This window comes from Lemur catta, chromosome 7 (genome assembly GCF_020740605.2).
Source record: "Lemur catta isolate mLemCat1 chromosome 7, mLemCat1.pri, whole genome shotgun sequence".
NCBI lineage: Eukaryota > Metazoa > Chordata > Mammalia > Primates > Lemuridae > Lemur > Lemur catta.
This window is the reverse complement of record NC_059134.1, coordinates 33,827,083-33,852,460: the sequence shown is the minus strand read 5'-3', so window position 1 is coordinate 33,852,460 and position 25,378 is coordinate 33,827,083. Positions and strand designations below refer to the sequence as shown.

Below are 25,378 nucleotides of genomic sequence, written 5' to 3'. Positions count from 1 at the left end.
CTACTCAGCATTCTTGGTTAACTGCTTTTTAACTGTTTGTCATCTCCACCGGACAATAAACTCCAGGAGGTTCAAGGACCCTGTCTGTCTCATTTGCCTTGTAATACTGCATCTATCAGAGTGTCTGACAAAGAGCAGGAACTTCATATTGTTTTGTTAATGAAGGACTGAGCAAAGAAGATGTGTCCTTGTGTGTAACCCAACAACTAAAATTAACTACATTGTAGATTTTGGCTCAGTATGAGGTTGAACATTGTCTAACAATCGGAACCATTTAAAGTTGGAAACCGCTGCTGAGGTGTTTGAGTAGAGGAGAGACAACGAATGAGCATGACGGTAGCCGACAGGATTCACACTCTTGAGTCCTGAGTTGGACCTCATGGTTTTGAAGATGCTTATAAACACTGAGGCTGTATGATTATAGCATACACCATTCCAAAATTTGGGTCACAGTTTAAATTAAAATCATCAGGACTTTTTCCTGCTATGAAATTTATAGACAAATTTTCAAACCAAAAGAGAAATTACTTTCTTTAGCTTTCATTCTTAAAGCCTGTTCAACAATCGGATACCTCCTATTTGGCTATACATTTACTTTGCTTAAATTGAATCAAAGGTAACTTCTTATCTGCTTTATGATAAACTATTTTCCTGTTTGTATTTACTATGCTCTCTTTCAAAAGGTAGGACCCAAAGTTTGACTTAATAGACCCCAAATGTTATTTCTTACTAATGAAGACTTTAATATTTTGACCATAAGGTAGGAACAAACCATGCCATAAGGAATTAATAAAGTTCATTCATGCTCACACCACTGTATTTATATCATAGAAAATGATCTGTATACTGTATGAAACCAGTGACTGCTTTTAATCATAGGGTGGTTAAGCTACTTACCACAAAAGAATAATAAATCTTGAATCCAGGTTTAGCCACAAAGTAGTCATCGGACTTGAATGTTATTTTAATTTGGTTTGTTCTTGATGTTATCCTTGGAGGAACTTCCTTGTGTCCACACCATCGTCCTCTAATAATGGTACTGGTTTCAGATATATCTTCAACTTCCACAAAATCATACCTAGAATCAATTTGACATAATGAACACATTTTGATTACAGATTTTGAAATTCATACTTTCACTGAGAAATTAAAACTAGCATCTATGATTTCTCATGACTACCATCTGAAATGAAAATTATAGCCTACAGAAATGTTAAGAGGAAAGCTAATTTTTGGATTAAGTTTTCCAAATTCAAACTTTACTAATCTATTCTGAGAGAACCCTTACATTTAGCCATAACTGTTCCCAAGTCATCAATAATCAAAATGGGCTACTTTCTGAACATCTGGCTTAGAAAGTTTTCTTGGAAAAACTAATAGTGATGATCTGTTGGCATATTTTAGGAGATGCAACTCTAATTACATGGCCAAATGTTAACTGTATAAAGTTTTTCAAACAAATTCCCACTTTGAATTAATTTATATCACATTCACTGCTTTCTCTAGAAAGTAAATGATTGACATCTACATAGCTTACAGAATCAGCATTTTCATTATGGAAAAGAAATAAACAAATGTATACAGATACGATTTGCTATATTCTCTTTTTGAAAACTCTTTTGGAAGGATCACATCATAAAATATAAAATTTATCACAAGGGAAAGGACAGATGCAAGCTAACCAATAATGGAAAAGTCTGTGCTGGTTAAACCAGAATGTGAATGAGCTTTAGTCCATAGGTTCCCCTCTGGCTTTGGTCAGAGAAACACAGAATCCCAGGACTGAAGAAGACAGCAAGGCCTCTTTCGTTATTCCTCGTGACCACTGGATTCTTGACATCCCTCTCTAGCATCCCATCATTTTATCACATAGTATGACACCCTCAGTGGCAGAGTTCACATCTTCTAGGGATCACTTATTCTATTTTCAGACCCTTAAGATCTTGGAACATTCTACTTGATGAGCTGAACTATCTGCCTCTCTGTTCCGGCCATCAGTGTCTCAATCCTCCACTCTGCCTTTCCAAAAATGATGCCAGATGCTAAAGTTTTAACACCCAGATGATGGGCATTCAGAGTGAACAGTGGCAGAAGTTTCACATCCATATTATATTTCTCTTTCATGATTATGAGAAAGAATCAGCATAAGAAACATGTCTGAATATGAGGAAAAACCAACATAGCTGTCCTGGTCTTACCCATGCCCCTCAGAGCTGTTCATGGACTGGGCAGGGTAATCTAAGGAGTAAGTAAAAAATAATGGCATGGTGATTACATTTCTTTGACAGTGATTTACGAGGCCCTTATGTCCTTTGCCTCAGTTTCCTTATGGGCAAAATAAGGTGGCTTATATAATTTTACCAGCTGGATGTCTCTTGGGTGCTGTGTAAATTAATTACTTAACATTTCTATGGTGCTTGGAAGGTGAAAAGCACTAACAAAGAATCATTCAAGCAATAAAATATTATAAGGTAAACATCAAAGAGGTTTTGGAACAGATGGTAGAAAGTCAATTGCATTTCATGTTGTACACAATGTGTGTAAATCACATTTACTGCACAAAGTATGAGTATACTTGAAACTTTGTTATAACACAATAGGCCACTTTTGTTTAAAAAAACACATCAGTATAATTTAAACTCTAAATCTTAAGTCAAGAGAGCACCATTTTATTTCCTAGGGCGGGTTCTGAGGCAAGCCTGTCTCTCTCACTTCCTCCTCTCCTCTTTTCTGCCTCTTATTCTTTTACCTCCTTTCATAAATTCTGAGGAGCAACTAGATTTGATGAAGGATCCAGAAAGAAAACCATCCTAACTCTTCCTCTCCTATTTTCAGGGTCAGGATGCCCAAAGAGTTCACTGCCAGGATCAAAACTCCAGCTCAGTTGTGGAGCCCTGGCTTTCCTTCGTGATACTGTGATATAATCAGAAATACATATTTGATCTTGGTTCCTGGTTCCTGGCACAGGGCTCCTAAAACCCTTGGAATTTCTGAGTGATGCAGTGTGAGGAGCATCTTTTATCATTCATAATAAGCCCCCTTCATCCATACCAGAGATTAGCTAATGCGGTGACCCTAGGTAGCTTCAGAATGGGGGCTGGTCACCAGCAAGACCCAACCAAGACATTATGAGAGGGTTGGAACTTTTGACCCCACCTCTGGACCTCTGGGGAGGGCAGAGGGCCTGGAGATTGAGATCAATCACCAATGTTGTAATCAATCATGCCTACATAATAAAACTTCCATAAAAGCCCCAAATCAGGGGGTTCAGAGAGCTTCCGGGCTGGTGAACACATCAGGGTGGTGCACCCAAAGAAAGCACCCTTTCCACATACCCTGCCTATGCATCTCTTCCATTTGTTCCTGAGTTGTAGCCTCTATAATAAACGGGTAATAGTAAGTAACGCGTTGCCTTGAATTTTCTGAGTTGTTCTAACAAATTATCAAACCCAAGGAGGGGGTTTTGGAACCCCCTGATTTATAGCTGGTCAGTCAGAGGTATGGGAAGCCTGGGACCTGCAACTGGCATCAAATGTGGGGGCAGTCTTGTGGGACTAAGCTCTTAACTTGTGGGATCTGACATTAACTCCAGGTCGGTAGCGTCAGAATGAAATTGAAGGACATGAGCGGGTTTCGAGAGTTGGTTGATGTGGGAAAGGCTCCCACCTTTGGCATCAGAAGTGTTCTGGGGTAGAAACAGATCATGGTAACTTCTACGTCATCACTTTTAATAATCTTTTAATAGTGCTTTTTTTCCCCCATGATTTTTTTTTTTTAGCACAGAAAATTAGTTCTCTTTTTCAAGGTTGAAAAGACGCAAGATCAGCATTAGTTTATTCTCTTTGTAAATATTAACTGGCACTTCCTGCATGTATTGGTCTCTGCTTTCTGGCATACATCACCCTCTATGGTCCTAGAAAATAATAGTCACTGTTGTTATTCTCAGAAAAAGAGCAACATAATAAAAGCTGTCAGCATAATAAACATGCAACAAAGGACAACCAAATTTGAGGCACCTCTTTTTATTATTCAAAGGAAAATAAACCTGCCGAAAGGATTTAGCAGTTCAGTAGTTCATTGGCAATGCAGAACAAGTGTGTGCAGTAAAGTACAAAAAGGAAAAAAAACTACTGGCCAAACCTTACACATGCTAATTAAGTGAGTAAAATGCTGTGAGCCGACAATTCAAAGAACAACAGCCCAGGCTTTCTTTGATAAATATGCTAAGAAGGGAGAAGATTATCAGGTATAGCTTTCATCTTCTACTCCTGACCCAGAAAGTGCAAGAAACAGACCCATCTGAGGAGCACAGGGACTCTGGGTGTGTTTCCTACATATATCTGAGGGCTTAAAGCTATGAATTCAGGGTCAGGCCCTGACAGTCCCCAGCCATCTTCTCCCAGTGCGGGGGGAAATCATTACAGTTATAAGGGCTGCGTCACCTAGAGCCCAGTGGGGGCTGATGCTCCCTAAGCCCACGGCAGGCTTTGACCAGGGCCATATGACGCAGTTGCAGGTGACCCAGAATGTTGGATGCATCTACCTGTTCACAAAGGCTGTTCTGTGCCTGGAAAGGACCAGGACTGCCAGATTCCCCCCTTCTCTGGGAGTCCTGCAGTCCTGACAGTTGCGGAAGTGAGTTTCTGCGAGTCGTGCCAGGTTATTTGGCCCTCAGCAGCAGCAGTCTACGCTACTTTGTCTACTGGGGTTGACATCAAGGCTTTTTGAAAAAGAAGTGACACATTTCAGGTAGGTCTAATAGACTCAAAAGAAACGTTTGATGTGATGCTTTAAATTCATCTTTTTTTCCCATCTTGGAACAGTACTCTAAAGTGGATGTTTTTTCACTTACCGACAGATATCATTTTCTGCCTCCTCCAATCCAAACTGGTTGTCGAACGCGAGCTGTATCCTGGTTTTCTCCTGGGAACGGAGCCGCCAGGTCAGGAGCAGGTTCCTGGGATAGCTGTTGGGGAAGCGAGGGCTCTGCACGTGGCCGTTGCCCGTCACCTGGATGGTCTCGTCTCTTCGGTACAAGTCTGTGAGGTGATTGCTCTCTGTTAGTAGTCACAACTTGTAGAAATTAGTATGTTGCTCCAATTACAGGAAAGTAAAAAAAAGAACAGTTTATAACACATCACATTTCAAAACACTTCTTGATTTTGATTAAAAATATTAAGACCAGATGGCAGCCTCCTGGTTAAACAAACAACATATATTTCTCCTATTATTCCTCACTTCTCCAAATTCTTCACAAATCTAGACTTGTTACCTACTACTTCATACTCTGGGGCTCTCTTAACATCATTCTTGACTAGCAAAAACTAACAATTATCTCAGAACGGAAGTTCATTTAGATTGCAATTTAAATCAGCAAATGGTTTCAGATAGTTCATTCTTCCCCTTTTCTATGAAATGCAAATCAACAATATTTTTTATTATACTGACAGTGTAACAACATATGTCCAGTGACTACCAGATGAGGCACTCAATAAATATTGTTGAATGAATGAATGAGTGAAAAATGAAGACCCTTATTATGTGTAATGACCATTTATTTCATAGTCAAATGACATTTCCAGTGGGTAGCCTTCTGGTTAAACAAGTAACATATATTTCTCCTGTTATCTCCCACTTCCCCAAATTCTTCACAAATCTAGACTTCATGTTTAATATTTTATACTTTGGAGGGTCTATTAACATCATTTTTCACAAGCAAAAACTAACAATTAGCTCAGAACTCAGGTTAATTTAAATTGTATTTAAAATCAGCAAAAAAATTCAAATTGTTCATCCTTTCCCCACATCCTTCCACCACAAAAATCATAATTTTTTTTGCCTTGGTTTTCTATGACTTAAAATGGTCCAATTCTTATTGTATTTTCTATAAGTTATATAATAAAGAATCTATCTGACTTTGTCTTGGGTTCTTGAGAGGGAGCTCCCAAACCCCTGAAATTTTTCAAGTGATAGAAATGTTTTTTGTTATTCATGATGGGTCTTTGGGACCACATATGAGTTTATGCTAATGAGATAACTCTCTGTGGGCCCAAAGATAGTTCCAGGGTGGGGGCTGGCCAGGCCAGGAACACAGATCATGTGATTAAAGCATTAGGGCTTTGAGCCATGTGATATCAGCTTGACCTCCCTCCCATCTCCGGGGAGGAAGGTGGGTTGGAGATTGAGTCCAATTATGTTGATAATGATTCAATCAGTCATGGCTGCATAATGAAACCACAATAAAAACTCGGGACACCAAGACTTGGGTAAGCTTCCTAACTGGGGCTACATTATTGATGTACCAGGGGAAGGCATCCTGAGGACACAGAAGCTTCATGCCGGGGGACTCTCCCAGACCTCACCCTATGTGGCTCTTTCTTTATTTGGCTGGTCATAATAAAACTTTAATTGTAAGTATAGCGTTTTCCTGAGTTCTGTGAGTTGTTCCAGCAAATTATCAAAACTGAGGGGCTTGTGGGGACTCCTGAATTTGTATCCAGTGGGCCTGGTGTTCCCCAGACTTGCAGCTGGTGTCTGAAGTGAGTGCAGTTTTGTAGGGCCTGTAGCCTTAACCTGTGAAATTTGGCTTAACTCTGGGTAGTCTGCATCAGAATTGTCTTGCACGGTGGATCCCCTTTCCATGTCTCCCTATACTCAGAGTTCTTTGCATTTTAGGTTTTGGCTTTTTAGGCCCCACCATAAACAAACGTCCAGCTGCAGTCTATTTGTATTGCCCTGCAGAGTTTACTCTGAGGCCTATAATTCGGTGAGCCTGGTCAGGGAGGCGAACTTTGCTGGTGGAAACCACTATAAGGTAGGGCTGCTGAGGGTGGTTGTTAAAGCTCCCAAAAATAAGAAAGGGAGGATGCATAAGAATTGGCATGTAAAATACAAAGGCCTCTCTCTTTTTAAAGTTTTTGTGAATGTGGAAATTTAAATTTTTTTTGGACTCATTCAATATTGAACATGTTGCAGCTCATCCAGCTAAACTTTGTGTGGCAAAAGGAGTCCTAGGAAGAGCAATGGGTGGTTGAAAGACGTCCCCACTCCCTGCCTCTCAAGGAGAGCACTGGCCTGCAGTGACATCACCACCTCCAGCGAGCACAGCAACTAGACAACCTCCTCGTAGCCCCAAATCATTTTCACCAGTTGACTCTTTAATCTTCTATTCCCTTGACCTTATGCTAAAGATGTAGCTGTGAAAATTAATGTTTGTTCATTTTGTCATAAGGGGCTTTTAAGAAACAGGTCTAACAGCTGTTTTCTAGGTTGACTGATATGAACTATCAGTCAACATTTACTTATTGAGTGCAGACTCTAATCATATTATAGTATAGTATTTTCAAGACCTCTATCACTTAAGTATTACTCTCACAATTTTTGCCATATTTTCTTACCTCTATTTAACATTTCTCTCTAAATTAATATTTATAATCAAAAGCAAATTTATTCCAAAATAAAACTCTATGCCAATAATGTAAATGGCAACTAGATACCATTTCCATGAATAGAAGGCAACCATAAATCTAACTATGTAACTATTAATTTTTAAAATATCTATCTCAGGTGTTCAGATTCCTCATTTGTATAAGGGAATGGGGTGGAACATTCCCTCTTTGGTGTCTTTCAGGGGTAATATTCAGGGGTTTTATGAATTCTTTCTTTACTGTTCCAGATGCTCTGCTACATCTGAATATAATTTAAAAATGTTTAAAGAAAGGTTTATGTATTCATACACCCTGAAAACAAAGCTGATGCATCCTGCACACATGTAAGCAGGCACAAAGGAGAAGCAAGTGCAGAATGTGAATGCAGTGGTTGCTCAGAGGCAGGAGAGCAGCAAGGGCTGACGTGGCGAATACGGGGTATGTTCAGGGAATGCTGGTAAGGGGCCTGCCCTGAGCAGAGTCTAAGTGGGCCCAAGTAAGACATACGGGCCTACAGGCTTTAAAGGCAAACTATGGAAATATTAGAAAGCCACCCCGAGAGGCATCTGCATTTAATGTAGGCGGAAACAGGAAAGCTCTGGAATGGGCAAACGGTTTGTTGAAAGGCATGAGAGTGCCTGCAGTGGCAATGTCTCCTAGGAAGTAGTTGTGACAGTGACAAGGTCCTGGCCTAGACAGGCAGGTAGCAGTGAGAGAATCAAAATGTGGAGAATCTCTGTGTGGAGAATCAAAATGAACTTTAAGAAGGGATGTAGAGGGATGGGTTAGAGGTAGCAGCAACATGCTGTGAGGGAAAAAGGTTTTTAAGAATTCAGGTGAAAACTTTAGCAGGCTTTAGGGGTTGTGGGGCTAGAGCTGAGCTGGGGGAATAGATCAAACGTGAGGTCTTAGCTTAGAGAGGGAAGGGAAAGCCCTGGGAATCAGTGAGTCCTCCAAGGAAACATCCAGAGGAGGGAAGGAGAGGCTTGGTGCTGGGAGACATGCCCAGGGAGTGGCAGGTGACAAAAGGAGTGCCACGGAAATCTGCAAAACCGTGGCTGGGAGGAAAGCCCTGTCTAAGTCAGGCTGCCCAGGAAAGGGATGATTTCAAGGACAGAGTAGTTAATAACGTTAAATGCAGAAGACGGCCAGGGAACAACAAACAGGGAGAAGACCACAGGACTTGGCAGTAACAAAGTCAATGACATCCTTTGAAAATACACTTCTAGAAATTGTTGTAAGTACAAACAAGACCTCTTTTTTTTTAGAACATCATTAAAGGCTATATTGTCTTAAAGGTACTAACTCGGTTCATAAATGAAATGCCAATTATATTTTTAAGAAGGCTGCAGAGGGGGTAGAGAGAGGGGCTTTCCTTCTTATGTAGTTTGATTAAGACAGTACGATAGGCCCTCCATGGGTTCCACATCTGCAGATTCAACCATCCACAGACTGAAAATATTCTTTTTTAAAAAGATGGCTGTGTTTGTACTGAACATGTAAAGATTTTTTTCTTGTCATTATTCCCTAAGCAATAAAGTATAACAAGTATTTACATAGCATTTACACTGTATTAGGTATTATAAGCAATCTAGAGATAATTTAAAGTATATGGGAGGATGTGCATAAGTTATATGCAAATGCTACATCATTTTATATAAGGGACTTGAGCATCTGTGGGTTTTGGTTCCCTTAGGGAGATTAGGGGTACTAGGGGTGAAGGGGTCCTGGAACCAATTCCCACAAATTTACCATGAACCTATGCGGTAGAATACTGAACTAGAAAGGAGGGAAAAATTACAATTTTTCTGATTTCTTTTCCCCTAAAACCAAAATTCTGCCAGAAGATACACATATACAAACTAAATATGAATAACAGAAAACACTTCTCTAGTGCTTATTTTGTGCCTAGCATTATATTCTAAGCTTTTGTATGTTTCATTTGTAGGGTCTAATCACTTTACATATATGTGACCTCCTGTATGTGTGTGAGACAGTGTGTGTGTATGTGCGCATGCGTGGTCGTATATACTTATAACAACTTTCTGAGATAGTTATTATTATTACCACTATTTGGCAGATGATGATTCTGGGGAACAGAGAGGTTAAGTAACTTGCTCAGGGTCACATTACTACTACAGAGTGGAGTCAGAATACAAACCCAGGCAACCTGGTTCCAGAGTTGATGCTCTTAACCACTGTGCTATATAGATGTTCTTCCTTCTTAGTCTGAAATTTGTTAGAGGTGATTTTAGATTCTTTGCTCTCTGTAAACCACTTTGACTTTTGAATCATATTGTTTACATATAATTTATAACATCATGCCAACTCAGGGCTATTCTTAGCAGAAGAGTTATAATGAATTATAGATACAGAGAACAACTTATCAGGTTAAACCTGAGCTAACTATCAAAGTATTATATACAAAGTCATATTCCTGAACAAAGGCCTTTACCTTGGTGTTCTAATAATGGCTAACATTTGTGGAGCAATTATTATGTGCCAGGTACTCCAATAAGTGGTTTACAGCCACTACTTCATTTCATCCTCAAAACAACCCTATGCAATTGATAATATGCCCACTTTACAAAAGAAGTTCTGAGAGCTTACAAAATTTGTGACCTCAAGGCACAAAGCTAGTGGTAGCGCAGAATCAAGATTTGACCCTAAGCAGTCTACTTTCAGAGTATACAGGCTAAACCAGAGCACTGTACTAGTTGTTAAACTACAAAAATAGGAAATAAACCACTTTTCATACAAAGGGAATAATTTCTATGTATGTTCATATGGCAAGAATATACATTCTTATTGCATTTTAATATAGAAGGAAGTCTGCATTCTCATAAACTCTGAACCATGCATTTGACTTAAAAAAGAGCCAATTAAAATGGAAAAAGAAAGATAAAATGTTGTATTTGTCTTAACAAACTCAGTTCACCCAAGTATCTGAGGAACTCATGAAAGCTCGCTGTAGGCAAAATCATTTTATCTCTGGAATTCATCTACATCAATGGTTCTCAAAGTGTGGTCCCAAGACCAGCAATACCAGTATCACTTGGGAGTTTGTTAGAAATGCAAATTCTCAGGCCCTGCCTCAGACCTACAGAAGCAGACATGCTGGGGCTGGAGCCCAGCACTATATGTATTAATAAGCCTTCCAGGTGATTCTGATGCACCTAAAGTTTAAGAACCACTGACCATCTCACCCATTCTATTATTCCGCTTCTTACTCTCATCTTCCCTGGTTCCTCCACCTCTTGCTTTTGAGTCTCTAACTCACGTCTGGCATCTCATCTGCTTGACTGATGACTTGTCTTGGACTCACTTTCCTGCCTTTGACCTTAGAACCTCCTCCAGGACATCATTCTGGTACATACTGTCCCGTGGCAAGAGGCTACACACCTCAGTGCCTTTGACAGCATCTGGGTCTCCCTCCTTTTCCAGCTTTCCCCATTCAGGAATACGTCACCCCTGGCCCCAACAGATGTATTTGATAATCCATCTTCACATATAATAATTCTTAAGGAAAAAACTATAAATAATGGTAATACTTTTATTTCTTCTTCTCAGATCATAATGCCATCCATGACAATATAAGATGCAAAAGGAAAAAACTGAATTGTTGAACTAAGGATTAAAATATTTGATCAATGATTCCATAGGAACAAACAATGATAGAGTTGCAGGCTGTGCCATCTCACACAAACTCAGTGGAACGGTACAGACATGTCCGTTTGCCCCATCATCCCCATAAGACAGCCAGGAGCTGGTACCATGACTGATAGTTGCAAACCCTATATTCTTCAGCTACAGCCAAAAGCAAGAGAAAGCCATTGAGTCAGGAAATTCCCAACTTGCAAAGGGACTCATTACAAAACATCATTAGTAAAATGGTTGTTTCATGATGCTACAATGTCTTAGCAACAATTTTTGTGCAGAATACAGCTGAATGATATGTAAACCGTACAGTTCCACTTCTGCTGCTAAACAACCACAGTAAGCTCAATTTCTATGGGGTGCAATATAGTTTATATGCATTCATTTTTTAAGTTCATCATAAAAATAAGTTGACCAAAAAGGTAGTAAATATTGCTGTTTTTATTCTGTTTTTCTATAAAAATTATTATTTTTTGGTTACTTTAACAGGTAATCAAAACCAACACAGACAAGTTAAAGTGATTTGTTGCAAGACAAAAGAATATGTGATATAGGAAAGAACTGAGTTTTGAATTCAGCTCTACCTCGTTCTAGTCCTGATAACTTTTCCCCAGTACTACAAACAGCAGCATTAGATGCACTGCGTCATTTCTCTGGCTTCTGTTTCCCAATACGTTAAGGGGCTGAATAATGTGGCATTTAAGATTTTTTCAAGTCCAAAATGACAACACACCTGGATAGTTTCTTTTTAAGGGGACAGAATTGCCAGTGATTTGACCATGGCTAACAGGCAAGATGAAACAATGATGAGACAATGAAATTAGAAATCCCAAATCTCCAATGGGACACATGGTCAGACAGTTTTTCCCTCTAAAACTGATACGATATAAAGTTGTATGCTATCACCTAAAATGAGAGTACAAATGGATAAGTTCAAGAAGTTGTTCAAACACATATTGTTTAGGAAAATCTTTATTTCTCATTGATTAGAAGTGTCCCAGACACATAATTATCCACTTAGCGCATTAATTTGTGTTGAACACATTATGGAGGAATTAAAATCTTTTAATGTAGAAACAATATATTCTATCTTTTGCTGTCTTTAAAACTAAGTAAAGACTTCTCTCTAAGGCTTTGAAGATACTCAAAAGTGCTTTATAATTTCTTTGAAAGTGTCATGGGAAAGTAAAAAAAAATCATATTGCAGAATATTAAATTCCTGAGGGAAAGGACTATGTCTTGTTCATCAACATAATTCCAGTGCCTTGCCAGTCTGGGCATACGGAGGCACTCAAAAGGTATCTGTTAAATACATATACGGATGAATGGTTACTGGAAATAATGCATATCCAGAATTGTTAAAAAACTGAAAGACATTTTGAAGTAAGATAATAAAACGCAGTTTTATCAGAAATAAAGTTGTAAAATGTCCCAAATATTTTATTTCTAAGAAATTCAATATTAATGTAGCCCAGAGCCCTGACACTTGCAGGAACACATTCAGTAAGAACAATAAAGGATCACTTTAGGGAGAGTTCCATTGAAATGATCCTGCTTCCCATCTGGTTTAGATATGAATTCTGAAATGTCTACTTATTCTGTCCTATTTCCATCAAGTAACCAACCTACCGGCTGCACCACAACCAGGCCCTACCACACTTTAAAAAGTTATGGGCCAGAAGGAAAAGAAGAAGGCCGGAATAAAAGTAGAAGAGTTTGTGGTTACATTTGAGGAATGCTCTGAGACTTATTAAGCAATATATGAAATCAGGTGACTGAATAAATCCCACAGGTTCACATCCTACGCAAGCATTTAATTTAGAATAGCAAGCTCAGCAACACGAATCAAAATTCAGTTCTGTGCCTTGTAAATGTATTATTATTACTACCACTCAACCACCTCAAATAACTTCTGCACTCTCCCTCAACTAATCAAAACATAGTATAGAAAAGTGTCCTAGGGTGCAAAACAGTGCCTTAATCTGTGAGATGTGGTGCAGTGTTTTGTTGAAGAGGAAAAAAAGGAACAAGGGAGGGGTGGAGAATATAAGAGAGTAGGGCAGGAAGTCCTTAATTTAAAAATGAATAGGTCAATTTGTAGAATAGACCCTTAAATACACAGTTGGGATTAAACTGAATTTAATTAGATAATTTTCTGTAGATTATCTCCTAATTTAAAAAGTACAGAGCTGGGGTCTCACCATGAGAACTGATAAAGGTGAAAATTAGACTTTAACAATGTAAATTTAAAAACCAGTGTGAAAGCTTTTTCAACATTTTTTCCTCAATGTTTGCTAAAGCACTGAAGCTTGCAATCAATGAACTAAATTCCTCCTGGGACTATGAACAGGACAGTCTTCATTAAGGAATTTTTGGTTAACACATGTTTCTAGTGAGAACCAGTCTTCTGATAGCCCACATCAGTTTTCTAAAAACATTCACCTGTGCTCAGTTTATGGCCTACCTTTAAGCAATTCAGGAGCAAAGCTGATTAAATATTAGACATTTATTTAGAATTCTCCAGCAGAGATTTTTCTAAGAACTCAGGAGTAATACAAAACCTTTCTGTTTATGAAGATTTGGGGAGGAAAGCGTTGTTTGTCAGTTACACACTTTTTTAAAAATTACAGTTCGTTTTGGCACAAATGAAGGTGTTAATGTTATTTAACACATTGACTGCCACACCAGAAAAAAATTTTTTTTTTCCTTGAGGCCATGGTGTTTTATTACACAAATAGAACAAAAACCTCGAAAACAAAATGATCCTTTCTAATTTAATGAAAAAATTGTTATTTTTTTATTGTTTTCTGTGCATGAGTTATATGCAACTTGAAAAATAGTTCATGCAACTCCTGAGGTAGAGACTAGTGAGTCACATGTGCTTCAAGAGGCCCCAGGGGTCAAAACTAGCATGAGTTAAATACAACTCACATATCAATTAATGTGGGAAACAACCTTGCTCATAGTAACAATTTGGAGATAATGTTTTTTGGAGAATAATCACTTGATTATTCCTTGAGCTCAAAATTATTCTTCAAGAATCTGAGTCCACTAAAGAAGAAAAAAGAAAAAAGTATCATAAAGTCCTTTTGAACATTTGTGGGAAAAACTCACCACGAGTGTAGTAATACTCAAAGTACTATGCTGATAATTATTATTTCTCACCTCCCTAGATGTTTTTTTTTTTTTTTTTTTTTTTTTTTTTTTTTTTGAGACAGAGTGTCACTTTGTTGCCCGGGCTAGAGTGAGTGCCGTGGCATCAGCCTAGCTCACAGCAACCTCAGACTCCTGGGCTTAAGCGATCCTACTGCCTCAGCCTCCCTAGTAGCTGGGACTACAGGCATGAGCCACCATGCCCGGCTAATTTTTTTTGTATATATATTTTTTAGTTGGCCAGATAATTTCTTTCTATTTTTTTTTTTAGTAGAGACGGGGGTCTCACTCTTGCTCAGGCTGGTCTCGAACTCCTGACCTCGAGCGATCCACCCGCCTCGGCCTCCCAGAGCTAGGATTACAGGCGTGAGCCACCACGCCCGGCCCTCCCTAGATGTTTGAATGTAAAAACAATTTGTTTTTTTTATTGTATATCAGTGAACAATCATCTTTCCTTCAAAATAGCTTGTATTTTATAGGTAGATTGTAGAAGTGATTGTAAAATTATATTAAAACGGAAATAATTTACCTTCCTGAAATGATCTTGTCTATTTATTAGAAAATTAAGACCTAGGTAAATAAAGATTGACCTAAAGTATCCATGCTCTATTATATTATAGCAGTTCATATTAATTCTCTGATAATTCTCTTTTCTTCTATTGCAGTCTTTTTGTGTTGTGATATTGTTCTTTACATGTAGAGGATATAAAAATATGAAAGAGAAAATTTTGACTGGCATGACAGAAAGTATTTTAGAATCAAGAGCTTCTGAATACAAAGATTCTTTCAATCATACTAACTTACTCAGAAAACATTAAGACAACCAAAATGACAAAAATATCTGCTTTAACCACTGCCACCATAGCTCAGAGGTACATAAAGATAACAGGCAAAATAGAAAGAAAAGTCATATCCAGAAGTAACTAGATTTGGTATTTTCTCTAAAACCAACATTTTTATAAATATTGTCAAGGAAGACTATGTACTTAAAGTTTGAACTTTAAATATTCACAGAGAATGAGGATATTTTCAGGGTAAGTTTCAAGAGGAAGTAATCAATCCAACAAAACTGTTGTGGAGGCGAACAGCGTGGAACACGTGGATCAAGAAATATTCCAATACTTAAGAAGTTGATCTGCGTGGAAAAAGAAATGAAAATGTTTGCAGCCAGGGGATTAGGGACTTCAGCTTTATGGGATCAAGCTGGGAAGATGTATATAAGTAAAAACTGTATTTTGATTTGTAACTGATGCTCATGGAAATACATTTCCTGCTTACCTCAGACAACAAAATTAAAAGCAGTAGAAATTACAAAACATCTCAGAATAGGTCAAAGAATTGTCAAAGCTACCTGAGATTAATGTAAATAATCCATGCATTGTGATGGTGCTAGATATCTACCTGTCAAAAGTTGGTGGTTTTAAAGAGCACTATTTAAAGTCTAGTGACACATAACCCAAGTAAGCCAAAAATAATCAGTTAATAGAAAAATGCAGATGAATTCTTATTCATTGATATTTCTTAAAATTCTTGTGAGTCCTAAAAGTGCTCAACTGAGCAAATCAAGATATACACATGTTATGGAAAAGGTCATGCTGCCATGAAGCTATGTATTGATACTGAAGTACAGAAGTATTAGAAAACTTTTGAGACCCAATGTGAAAAAAGCTTGGATTGGATTTTCACTGGAATAATGAAATAAAAGAGATGATACTTTTCTGGCTAAAGTCATGCTATTATCATTTTATTACAGAGTTCTGTGTGCTTTTAATGCAGATCTTCTTTACTTCCCCAAAGCTGCTACTAAACCAAGGCTAGGTCATACAATGGATGGTGTTTTAGAATGCAACAAGCCTTTTGTTTCCTTGTCAAATCCCTTGCTAACAAATCTCTTCAAATATTGTTACCTGGACTGGTGTGCCTCCTCCATGGACTCTTCCCTTGTACTAGGTACACTCATGGAATGGTATTAGTCAGGAGAGGGGGGATCATACCAGCCTAAACCTCAGTGGTTTTAACAACAAAGTTTTATTTTCCGTTCATGTTACATGGCCACTTTGGGTTAGGTGAACTCTACTTCATGTTTTCTCACACAGGACCTGGGATAATGAGGTTTTATCATTGTAATATTAATAGTCATGGCGGGGACAAAGATGAAAGCATTTTCTTAGTCATTTCTGACTGAAGGGCTCACCAACTCTCTTGGATATTGGTCTAGGTAAAGAATTTATAACTAAGACCTCAAAAGCACAGGAAACAAAACCAAAAATAGATTACTGGGTCTTATTAAACTAAAATAATTCTGCACAGCAAAAACAACTAATCAACAGAGTGAACAGACAACCTGTTGAATGAGAGAAAATATTTTTAAACTATTCATCCAACAGAGAACTAATATCCAGAACATATTAGTAGCAAGGAACTCAAAAAACTCAACAGGAAAAAAACAATCCCATTAAAAAAGTGGGCAAAGGACATGGATAGACATTTCTCAAAAGAAGACATACAAATGGTCAACAGGGATATGAAAACATGCTCAACATAATTAGTCATCAGAGAAAGGCAAATCAAAACCACAATGAGACCTTATCTTACCCTAGTCAGGATGGCTATTATTAAAAAGACAAAATAATAACAGGTGTTGGCAAGGATGCAGAGAAAAGGAAACTCTTATACACTCTTGGTGGAAATGTAAACTAGTAAAGCCATTATGGAAACAGTGTGGATATTTCTTAAAAAATTGAAAATAGAATTTCTATTTGATCCAGCAATCCCACTACTGGGTATCAACATATCAAAGGGATACCTGCACTCATATCCCTATTGCAGCACTATTCACAATAGCAAAGGTAGGAAATCAACCTAAGTGTCCATCAAAGAATGAAAGGATAAAGGAATGTGTGGTCTGTATATATATTACACACACACACACACACACACACACATATACACACAATGGAATACTATTCAGCCATAAAAAAGAACAGTCATGTCATTTGCAGCAACATAGATGGAAGTGGAAGTCATTATCTTAAGTGAAATAAGCCAAGCACAGAAAGGCAAATATTACAAGTTCTCCTATGTGGGGGCTAAAAAATGTGAACACATGGAAGTGGAGAGAGGAAAATTATTAATAGATAACAGAGATTGGGAAGGGTAAATGGGAGTGAGGGGGAGGATGAAGGAAAATTATTAATAGATAACAGAGATTGGGAAGGGTAAATGGGAGTGAGGGGGAGGATGAAGAGAAGTGTGTTAAAGAGTACAAACATATAGCAAGACAGATGGAATAAATTCAATGTTTGATAGCAGAGCAGGATGACTATACGTAACAAAAATGTATTGTACTTGGGTGACGGACACCCTGAATACCCTGACTTCATCACTATACATTATATACATATAACAAAATTTCTCATGTACCCCATGAGTTTGCACAAATAAAAAATAAAGAAGTAAAAGACAATACATACTAGTATTTACTGAACATTGAGAAAGATGGGATGGTGTGTATATATATTGTTAAAAGGAACCTGTTTTGAGCCCAAATAGTCATCTTAGATGCCCACTGTGGTTTGTGCTAGAAAACTGGTAGGCTTTATGGAAAAAATAACTAATGATATGCTAGCATCTGTCTGGCTTCTCTGGGAACCAATATATTAATAACAATCAGATAATCTTTTATATGATTAGCAGAAAAGAAATTTGAAGTTATTTTCTTGGACAAGACCTGTAGTAGTTCATCACTCTATCAGCTTTTACTGAGATATGACAGGGTGCTTGGTGGGAATTAGAAGCTGCACTTAGACGGTGGAATAAATTCATGCTTTTATTCTAAGTATGATGCCACTAGGCAGAATGGCCAACTTCTTCGTTCTTCTGTTCCTATTACTTTTGCAAAGGAAAAGATAAGATAGAACTTTTTATTCCTATCAAATAAAGACTTCAAGGATATTGCTAGTGACTCTGTTGCTCCAAACTCTCTTAATATTCTATTTTAAAATTTAATTCATAAATCATAAGTACTTGCTTTTAAACCTTACTTGATTTTATTCTTAAGCACACTCAATAAAAATCTAAGTTGTAAATTAACTAAAGTTACTAATCTTCTGTGAGATTGCTATAGACATCATGCTATGAGAAGCCAGCAACTGAAATAAGATTCTCTTTTCTCCTTAGATTGACAGGCTACTACTTGAAAAAGAAATGCAGATTTTGTTTACTCTCAAGTGGTCTCAGGTGTGAAGAAAGCTACATTTTTTTAAATTAATCTGAGAAAAAGACCAATTTCAGAGGCAAGAAGAACTACAGGTCATCTCTTTTGGTATTTCAAAAGAAAAAAAGATAAAGACAGCATTACCTTTGCATCTGGAATATAAAAAAGCATTTTAAAGCACCTGTGCACATAAGAAAACCATCTATTTAGCTTTTTCCTTAAATAAAACAGGATATTCAAAAGCATGATTTTCTAGCTAGTATATGTCTCTACATTAGACCTACTAACTATATAATGAATAAAGCAGCGATTTAATAAATACGAAAATTGAATAAATTAAAAAGGACCAAGAGTATTAGTATGCATTAAACTCTTCAGAATGGCATATTTCACCAAATCATGACATTGTGTGAGAGTTTTGCATGGTTGTCCAATTTAGCTATTCACACATTTTCCATTTCTATTTTCACTTTTGGTTAAAAACAGAGACACAGTCCTTTCATGCATATAAAGAGCTCACATGGAAACTACATTGAATACCAGCTGGTTTTTACTATCAATTTCATTTTTTGCTACAGAGTCCAAAACCTCAATAGAAATACATTCTCCTGATTTATCAGTTTTTAAAGAGTAGACCCCAACCCTGTCTCTACAAAAAAATAGAAAAAATTAGTTGAGTGTGCTGGTGTGCACCCATAGTTCCAGCTACTTGGGAGGCTGAGGCAGGAGGATAGCTTGAGCTCAAGAGTTGGAAGTTGTAGTGAGCTACCATGATGCCACTGCACTTGTTGAATGACTCTGAAATTCTGCACATAAGGAGAGCACTTTTACTTTCTTTGCACCACACCACATGTTTAATCAATCTGATGATTTTGTAGGCTAATTTTGGCCGCAAGTAACAGATGACCAAACTAAAAGTAACTTAAACAATAAGGAAAGCATGTCATCTCACATAGGAAGTCCAGAGATAGATACTTTCAGGTTTGGTTAATTCAGGACTTTGTAATGTGGTCATGGGTTTTTCCACCCTTCTGTTCTGTCATCTTGGCTGTGTTGGCTGCTCTCCTTAAAATGTGACAGCTTCTCCAGCTATCTCCCCCTCACAGAGTTGGATTTTTGAGGTCAAAGAAAAGGCTTTTCTCTATATGAATCTCATGCAGAGGTGGGTTGGCAGAAAAATCTTTCCTTCCATGTTTGGCATGTAGCACCGCTTAAGAAATGTTGGTCCCACTGAAGTGAGCTTTGTGAAGAAATCTTTCCTAACTTTTATAGCCTGCAGAAATTTCTCTGCTATAGTCTGAAGGTTTGTGTCTCCTCCAAATTCAAAAGTTGAAATCCTAACCCCAAAGTATTAGAAGGTGAGGCCTTCTGGGAGTGATTAGGTCATGAGGGCAGGGCCTTTATAAACAGCATCAGTGTCCTTACAAAAGAGACCCCAGAGAGATCCCTTGCCCCTTCTTTGAGGACACAGCGAGGAGGTGCTGTCTATCAACCAGGAAACAGGCCTTCCCCACAGATTGAATCTGCTGATGCCTCGATCTTGGACTTCCCAGCCTCCAGAACTGTGAGAAAAACATTTCTGTTGTTTAGGACACCTGGTCTATGGTATTTTGTTACAGCAACTTCAACAAACCATGACACCCTCTCTGCTTAGATCTTTTAACATTCCTTGGGTGTTTTTCCTGTCTGTTTTATTATCCAGTATTTGCAAATAAATACCTGGACATTAGGTAGGAAGATTAAACTTGTAAACCATTGTAAGCTGAATCTCAGCCCACTTCAGTCAAACTTGAGTTCCCATCACCTACTTTTTCCAGTTCGAATTTGTAATCCAGCACTCAACATATTCTTCATAATCGTCCTGCCCAATCCCACATCCACCTCCATCACAAAAAAGAAGTCCTTCTAATTAGTAATCTTAATAAACTCCAAATGTTTAAACATAAAAGTGTTCAACAAACAATAACTGAGATATGGAAATCTGGATCTTTTTCTGTACCCGTGGGTTTGTCTGTAGGTGCTGACATATGCCTTACAAAGACTTATTCAGGGGACCCTGCCTATGTTTTTGTCTTACTACATATGCCAGGATACTACCTTTTCAGAGGGGAAGCTGAAGCCTTGTCCGTGGACACTCATTAGAGATTTTCAGAAGGCAAGTGTACAACGTTAATCGTTACAAGTGATATCAATTAGACCCTAGGCCTCTGCTAAAGAGGCTGTTTTGGTAAAGGTGCATCATTGCATGTATATACTTCTAGAAAGACTTGACAATGTCGTACAGTGACTATTACTGTTCTCACTGCTGTGTAATTATGAGAGAGGGGGATTTTCAGATTTAAAAAAAAACTAGAGGACCTTATGTTAAGTGGGAATGAAGGAAGGGAAGGAGCATTTCTTGGGTCAGGCATTGTGACAGAAAATTTAACTTGTTCTATTTTACTGATTCTAACTTAAACATTCATCTTTCGACTCACTCTTGCTCCCCACTTCCAAACTGAAAGCTTCTGGAAAATGAAGACTGGGTCTCACTCACTGTTGTGTTAGGACCTAATGGGAAATATAGGAGGCTTTCAATAAATACCTATTGAACAAATGAATGAAACTCAGAATATTCTCGAGGTGAGACATATTTTTCTATTCAGATTTAGGGCAAATATGAGGAAATAGTATTGGAGAAGTTAAGCAATCATTTCCATTTGTTAACTGAGTAGGTTCATTTAAAGTTTTGAGGGCAGGATTCACAAACCCTGCAGTCAAACCTATGACATGTGACCCTGTTAGACTGCTTCTTAAACCATGGTGTCTTTTGAGGGGCTCTGCCCATCTCATGTGATACCCCCTCCTCTGTGAATGGCAATCTATGGGGTGCCATGGTGGCCCCCATTCCTCATGGGTGAACTCCGGCCAGCAACGTTCACACCAGTCTCTGTGCTCCTGGCTCTCGCACATTCTGTCTGCTCTGCTATGTCCTCTTCTGCCTCCCTTTCTTGCCCCAGCTGTGGTCTGCCTACCAACCCTTCTTTATCTTTTAAGCATTTCCAACACTGCCCCTTCTTTCCAGATTATTTTAATTCATTTTCTCATTTAATATAATGCATAGTAATAGTAATTTTGTCAGCTTGTGTCTCTTTCCTCTATGGGACTTTTTAGTTCTTTGAGGGAAAGGACTATGGCTCTCCCCTTTGCTCCCTCTCTTCCAGCCACAGTGGCCTTGCCGTGTCCTCCTCTGCTCCAAGCTCTTACTCTGGGATCTCTTTACATGTCTTCTGCAAAGAATGCTCACTCCCTGCCTCCTCACCAGGCAAACTCCTCCTTCGTTTTTTGTTTGCATCTTTTCTCTTTTTCATCACAGTCTGCTCTTTTCCTTAAGAACACACATCATACTTTGTATTATATGCGTGGCTTTCATAGTTTCATATCTGGTTCTTCCAGGAGACCATAAGCTTCGCAACGACAAGGATCATGTTTACCTTGTTCAATATTGTATATCTTGCACCTAGCTCAAAGATAGTATGGAATAAATGCTCAACAAATGTTGACTGAATGAATCCATCCTTGAATCTCAAATGTATAATGTAGTGCCTGACACAGATGAGGCCCAGTAATATCTGAGAAATAAATTATTCTATGATGATAAAAGAAAAAATCTCTTCCTTATAGTCAACCAAATTCTACCACATTATGACTTTCACCCATTTAACCATAAACTATTAACACATTTATTTAGTACTTATTATTCTGTGCAAAATGTAATGGTAGATGTTACAGGGGCAGAGATACAAAAGACATAGGTCCTAACAAAGTAAGGTATAGAGCTGGAAAGTCAAACATATTTAATCCTGAATGCCTACTCCAAAAAATTATGAGACTCTTCCTGAAGTAGTGTGTTGAGAAGGTTTTTGAGGCTGCAGATATGGTCTGGGGGAAAGGGCATCATATAAACCATTAATATCTGCCCTGAGCCTGGGAGGGAGATAAATGGCTATGCACATGCTATATCTGCTGTGTGTACTGCAGAAGGGCTAATATGAAAGAGCTTTTCTTTAAAAAGTATATTTGGAATATTTTCTACCACTTTCTGGCTGTTTGTTTTGGGGAAAAATCACCTAATCTAGGTGTCAGTTTCTTTGTCTGCAAAGTAGTGAAAACATTAATATCTCCATGGGGCTGCTATGGGAACCAAAAACATATATACATATAGAAATGTTTTACCAAATGTAAAGCCATCTAGAAATGTCATTAAGCTAAACAGACACACCGAAAAATAACACAAAAGAATAAATAAACACCAAACAAATTTCTAGGCAGCAAACATTTTAGGGGTTCAGAGGATGGAAAGGCAGTTTCTTAGGCTGATTTATTGCTTCAGAGAGTAGAAGTAACATGTGTAATAAAATGTAGAGATGGCGATATACACTTAATACTATATTTTTAATTTGGCTTTCCTGGACACTATTTCTAGAAATATTAGGCCCTGGAGCTATTTCATTAATTTTTTTCTAATAATTTTGAAATGACTGTGACTGCAGACATAATATATTGAAAATATAAACTCCATAAAGTATGACCTGATTTTATCCATTTAATCTTTCCCGAGGATATTACGAATGATTTATTGATAGCTTCTAAATGAAAATAAAAAATGGAAAAAATGTTCCATTCTAATAAGAATAATATGTATGACAAAGCATGCAAGTGTTAATAATAGCAATAATTATTTTATCATATCACAATTGTATTTTGAATAGGTACCTTGTACATATTAAGAAACACAATAAATATTTTCAGGATATGTTGAAAAAGGCAATGGAAAACATATTTTTCCATTTAGATTTAGGGAAATGACTATATTTTAAGAGTAATGGGCTTAGAAAATGGTCATATTTTATTCTTCACTTTTCTCATGCATTTACATAATTGCCAAATTTCATATTAATATCTATCCCTATATCATGCTATTCCTTGCATGAACCTATACTACTAATGGAATGGTTTCAAATAGAAAGAAACATTAATGCCAATATAAAGGTATTGAATTCATTATGCTTTAACTTCCATTCTCGGAATCTGTATAATATATAGTTAGTAAAAGAACTGAAATCTTGGATTAAGGCATACATTCATTTTTCTAGACAAGCTACTCAAAATGTCTGTCTGCTATATGATTTTCAACAACTGCTTCCTTCATTGACAGCTTCTTGCGACAAAAACAATTTTACCAAACTAAACAATATACTTAGGGTCACTGTTATTCTATATTTGGCACAAGTGCCTTATCATTTTTTGGACTAAAAACAAAGGGCTTATGCAATGGCAGCTGATCCAGAGATCACATGTGAGCTGCACTGGTCTAGGGAAAACTGGAGATGGATTGATTTTCTTCAGTCTGACCTATTGAATAACCAGTTTTATTAGCTGGAGAATTATTCTAGTGCTGCCTTGTTTTGAGAGAGAAAAGAGCACTGAGGCCAGTTTTCAAGTGCATACTATGATAGACTACATTATTGTTCCAGTTCTTATCTTTCTATAGTTTCCACATTCTTTGCCATGTTACTGTGTAGTACTCCCTCTAGAGTCAACCACTTTATCTTCCCGCACTGTTGATGCTGAGGCTGGGAATGTGAATTGACTGAGACAACAGAATACAGGCAGAAGTGCTGGTGTGCCAATTCTGAGCCTAAGCCTGAGGGGTCACCTGCTGTTTCTACTTGACCCTCTTGTGCTTCTGCTGTTGCCATGAGAAGTGCATGAACCTGGTAGCTTGTTATGCCAAGAATAAGAGATACATGGCACAGATCTAGATCCAACCTGAACCTAGAAGCCAGCGTCATCCAAGCCTAGTCTAGGTCTGTCAAACCCCACTTGACCCCAGATGCAAGAGAGAATAAATTATTTCTGTTTTAAGCCATTGAGTTTTGGAATGGTTGTTACACAGCTTATTATGCCAATAGCTAACTAATGCACATGAGAATAGTACTCTCCAAAATTCAAGGTGGAGGAGGGCTGCTGAGATGGATAGTGTTGGTAGGGGAATTCTTACACCTTGGCTACATACATAGCAGAAGAAGTATTAATGATTAGGTTTATGAGTAGCACATTTAGGCAGGTGTTAAAAACTCCTTGATTTCACAAGTGCTGAGAATCCCCATCAGGACTTTGATACAAGGAAACAACTTCCTTATTTTTTACTCCAGTTAGTGCAGCAAAGAATAAAAAAAAGAACATAATGCACAAAGACCAGTACTTTGTAAATGAAAGAAGAATGTTTCAAACTGGGATATAATAGAGATTTTAATCATTTACTATAGAGTAGGGATTTTAGGCTTATAATAAAATGCATGCAGGCTGAAATATATTGTTACACTCTTCAGTTTACATTCTTAAAATAGCTATGCTAAAGTAAAAGTAGAGTTTGTATTCCATAGTGTGGACTCAATTGATCTTCTATTATTCTTTGTGCTTTCCTTTCAAGTCTAACTTAATGGATCTCATCTGGATATTGTTCAAGATTAACAGTGGGACTCAAGATCCTTGAAGAGACAACTGCATTAATTTATGTAGCCTCTGTGAGCAGACGGGACAAAAAAGACTTCTTATAGAAGCATGCTTTTGTAATTATTATTTAGAAGTGGGACATTACAATAACATACACTTTCTGCAACACTAATAAGGAACATATTTTACCTCCAATTTCCTAAGGTCAATTTCCAAAATACTTGGTCCCAACCACACTATGAGAAAGGAAAAAAATCTGACCTTAAAGTTTACAAAAATAAAAGTGACATAGTATTTTATTTCAGTTTGTTTTTACTACATTAAGTCAAAACTCAGTGTATATATTTGAAACTTAACAAATATTTAGTTAAATGTAGGTATATATACACACACACTAAATTTATGAGCCATTTTTGTTGTTGTTAAA

The 25,378-nt window shown here is 37.6% G+C and overlaps 1 protein-coding gene across 2 annotated transcripts in view; it reads right to left on the bottom strand.

Annotated features, from left to right (window-relative positions):
* PDGFD (platelet derived growth factor D) overlaps nt 1-25,378 on the bottom strand; it is a 236,114-nt gene that overhangs the window by 76,848 nt on the left and 133,888 nt on the right. For both annotated transcript variants that reach the window (XR_006736360.1, XM_045556810.1), the window contains exons 2-3: nt 4,853-5,057; nt 898-1,078 (exon numbers count right to left, since the gene is read on the bottom strand). Coding sequence is in view for 1 of the 2 variants with exons in the window: in XM_045556810.1 (XP_045412766.1) it covers nt 898-1,078; nt 4,853-5,057 (386 nt within the window). In the remaining variant the exon portion in view is untranslated. The remainder of the gene's footprint in view (nt 1-897; nt 1,079-4,852; nt 5,058-25,378) is intronic.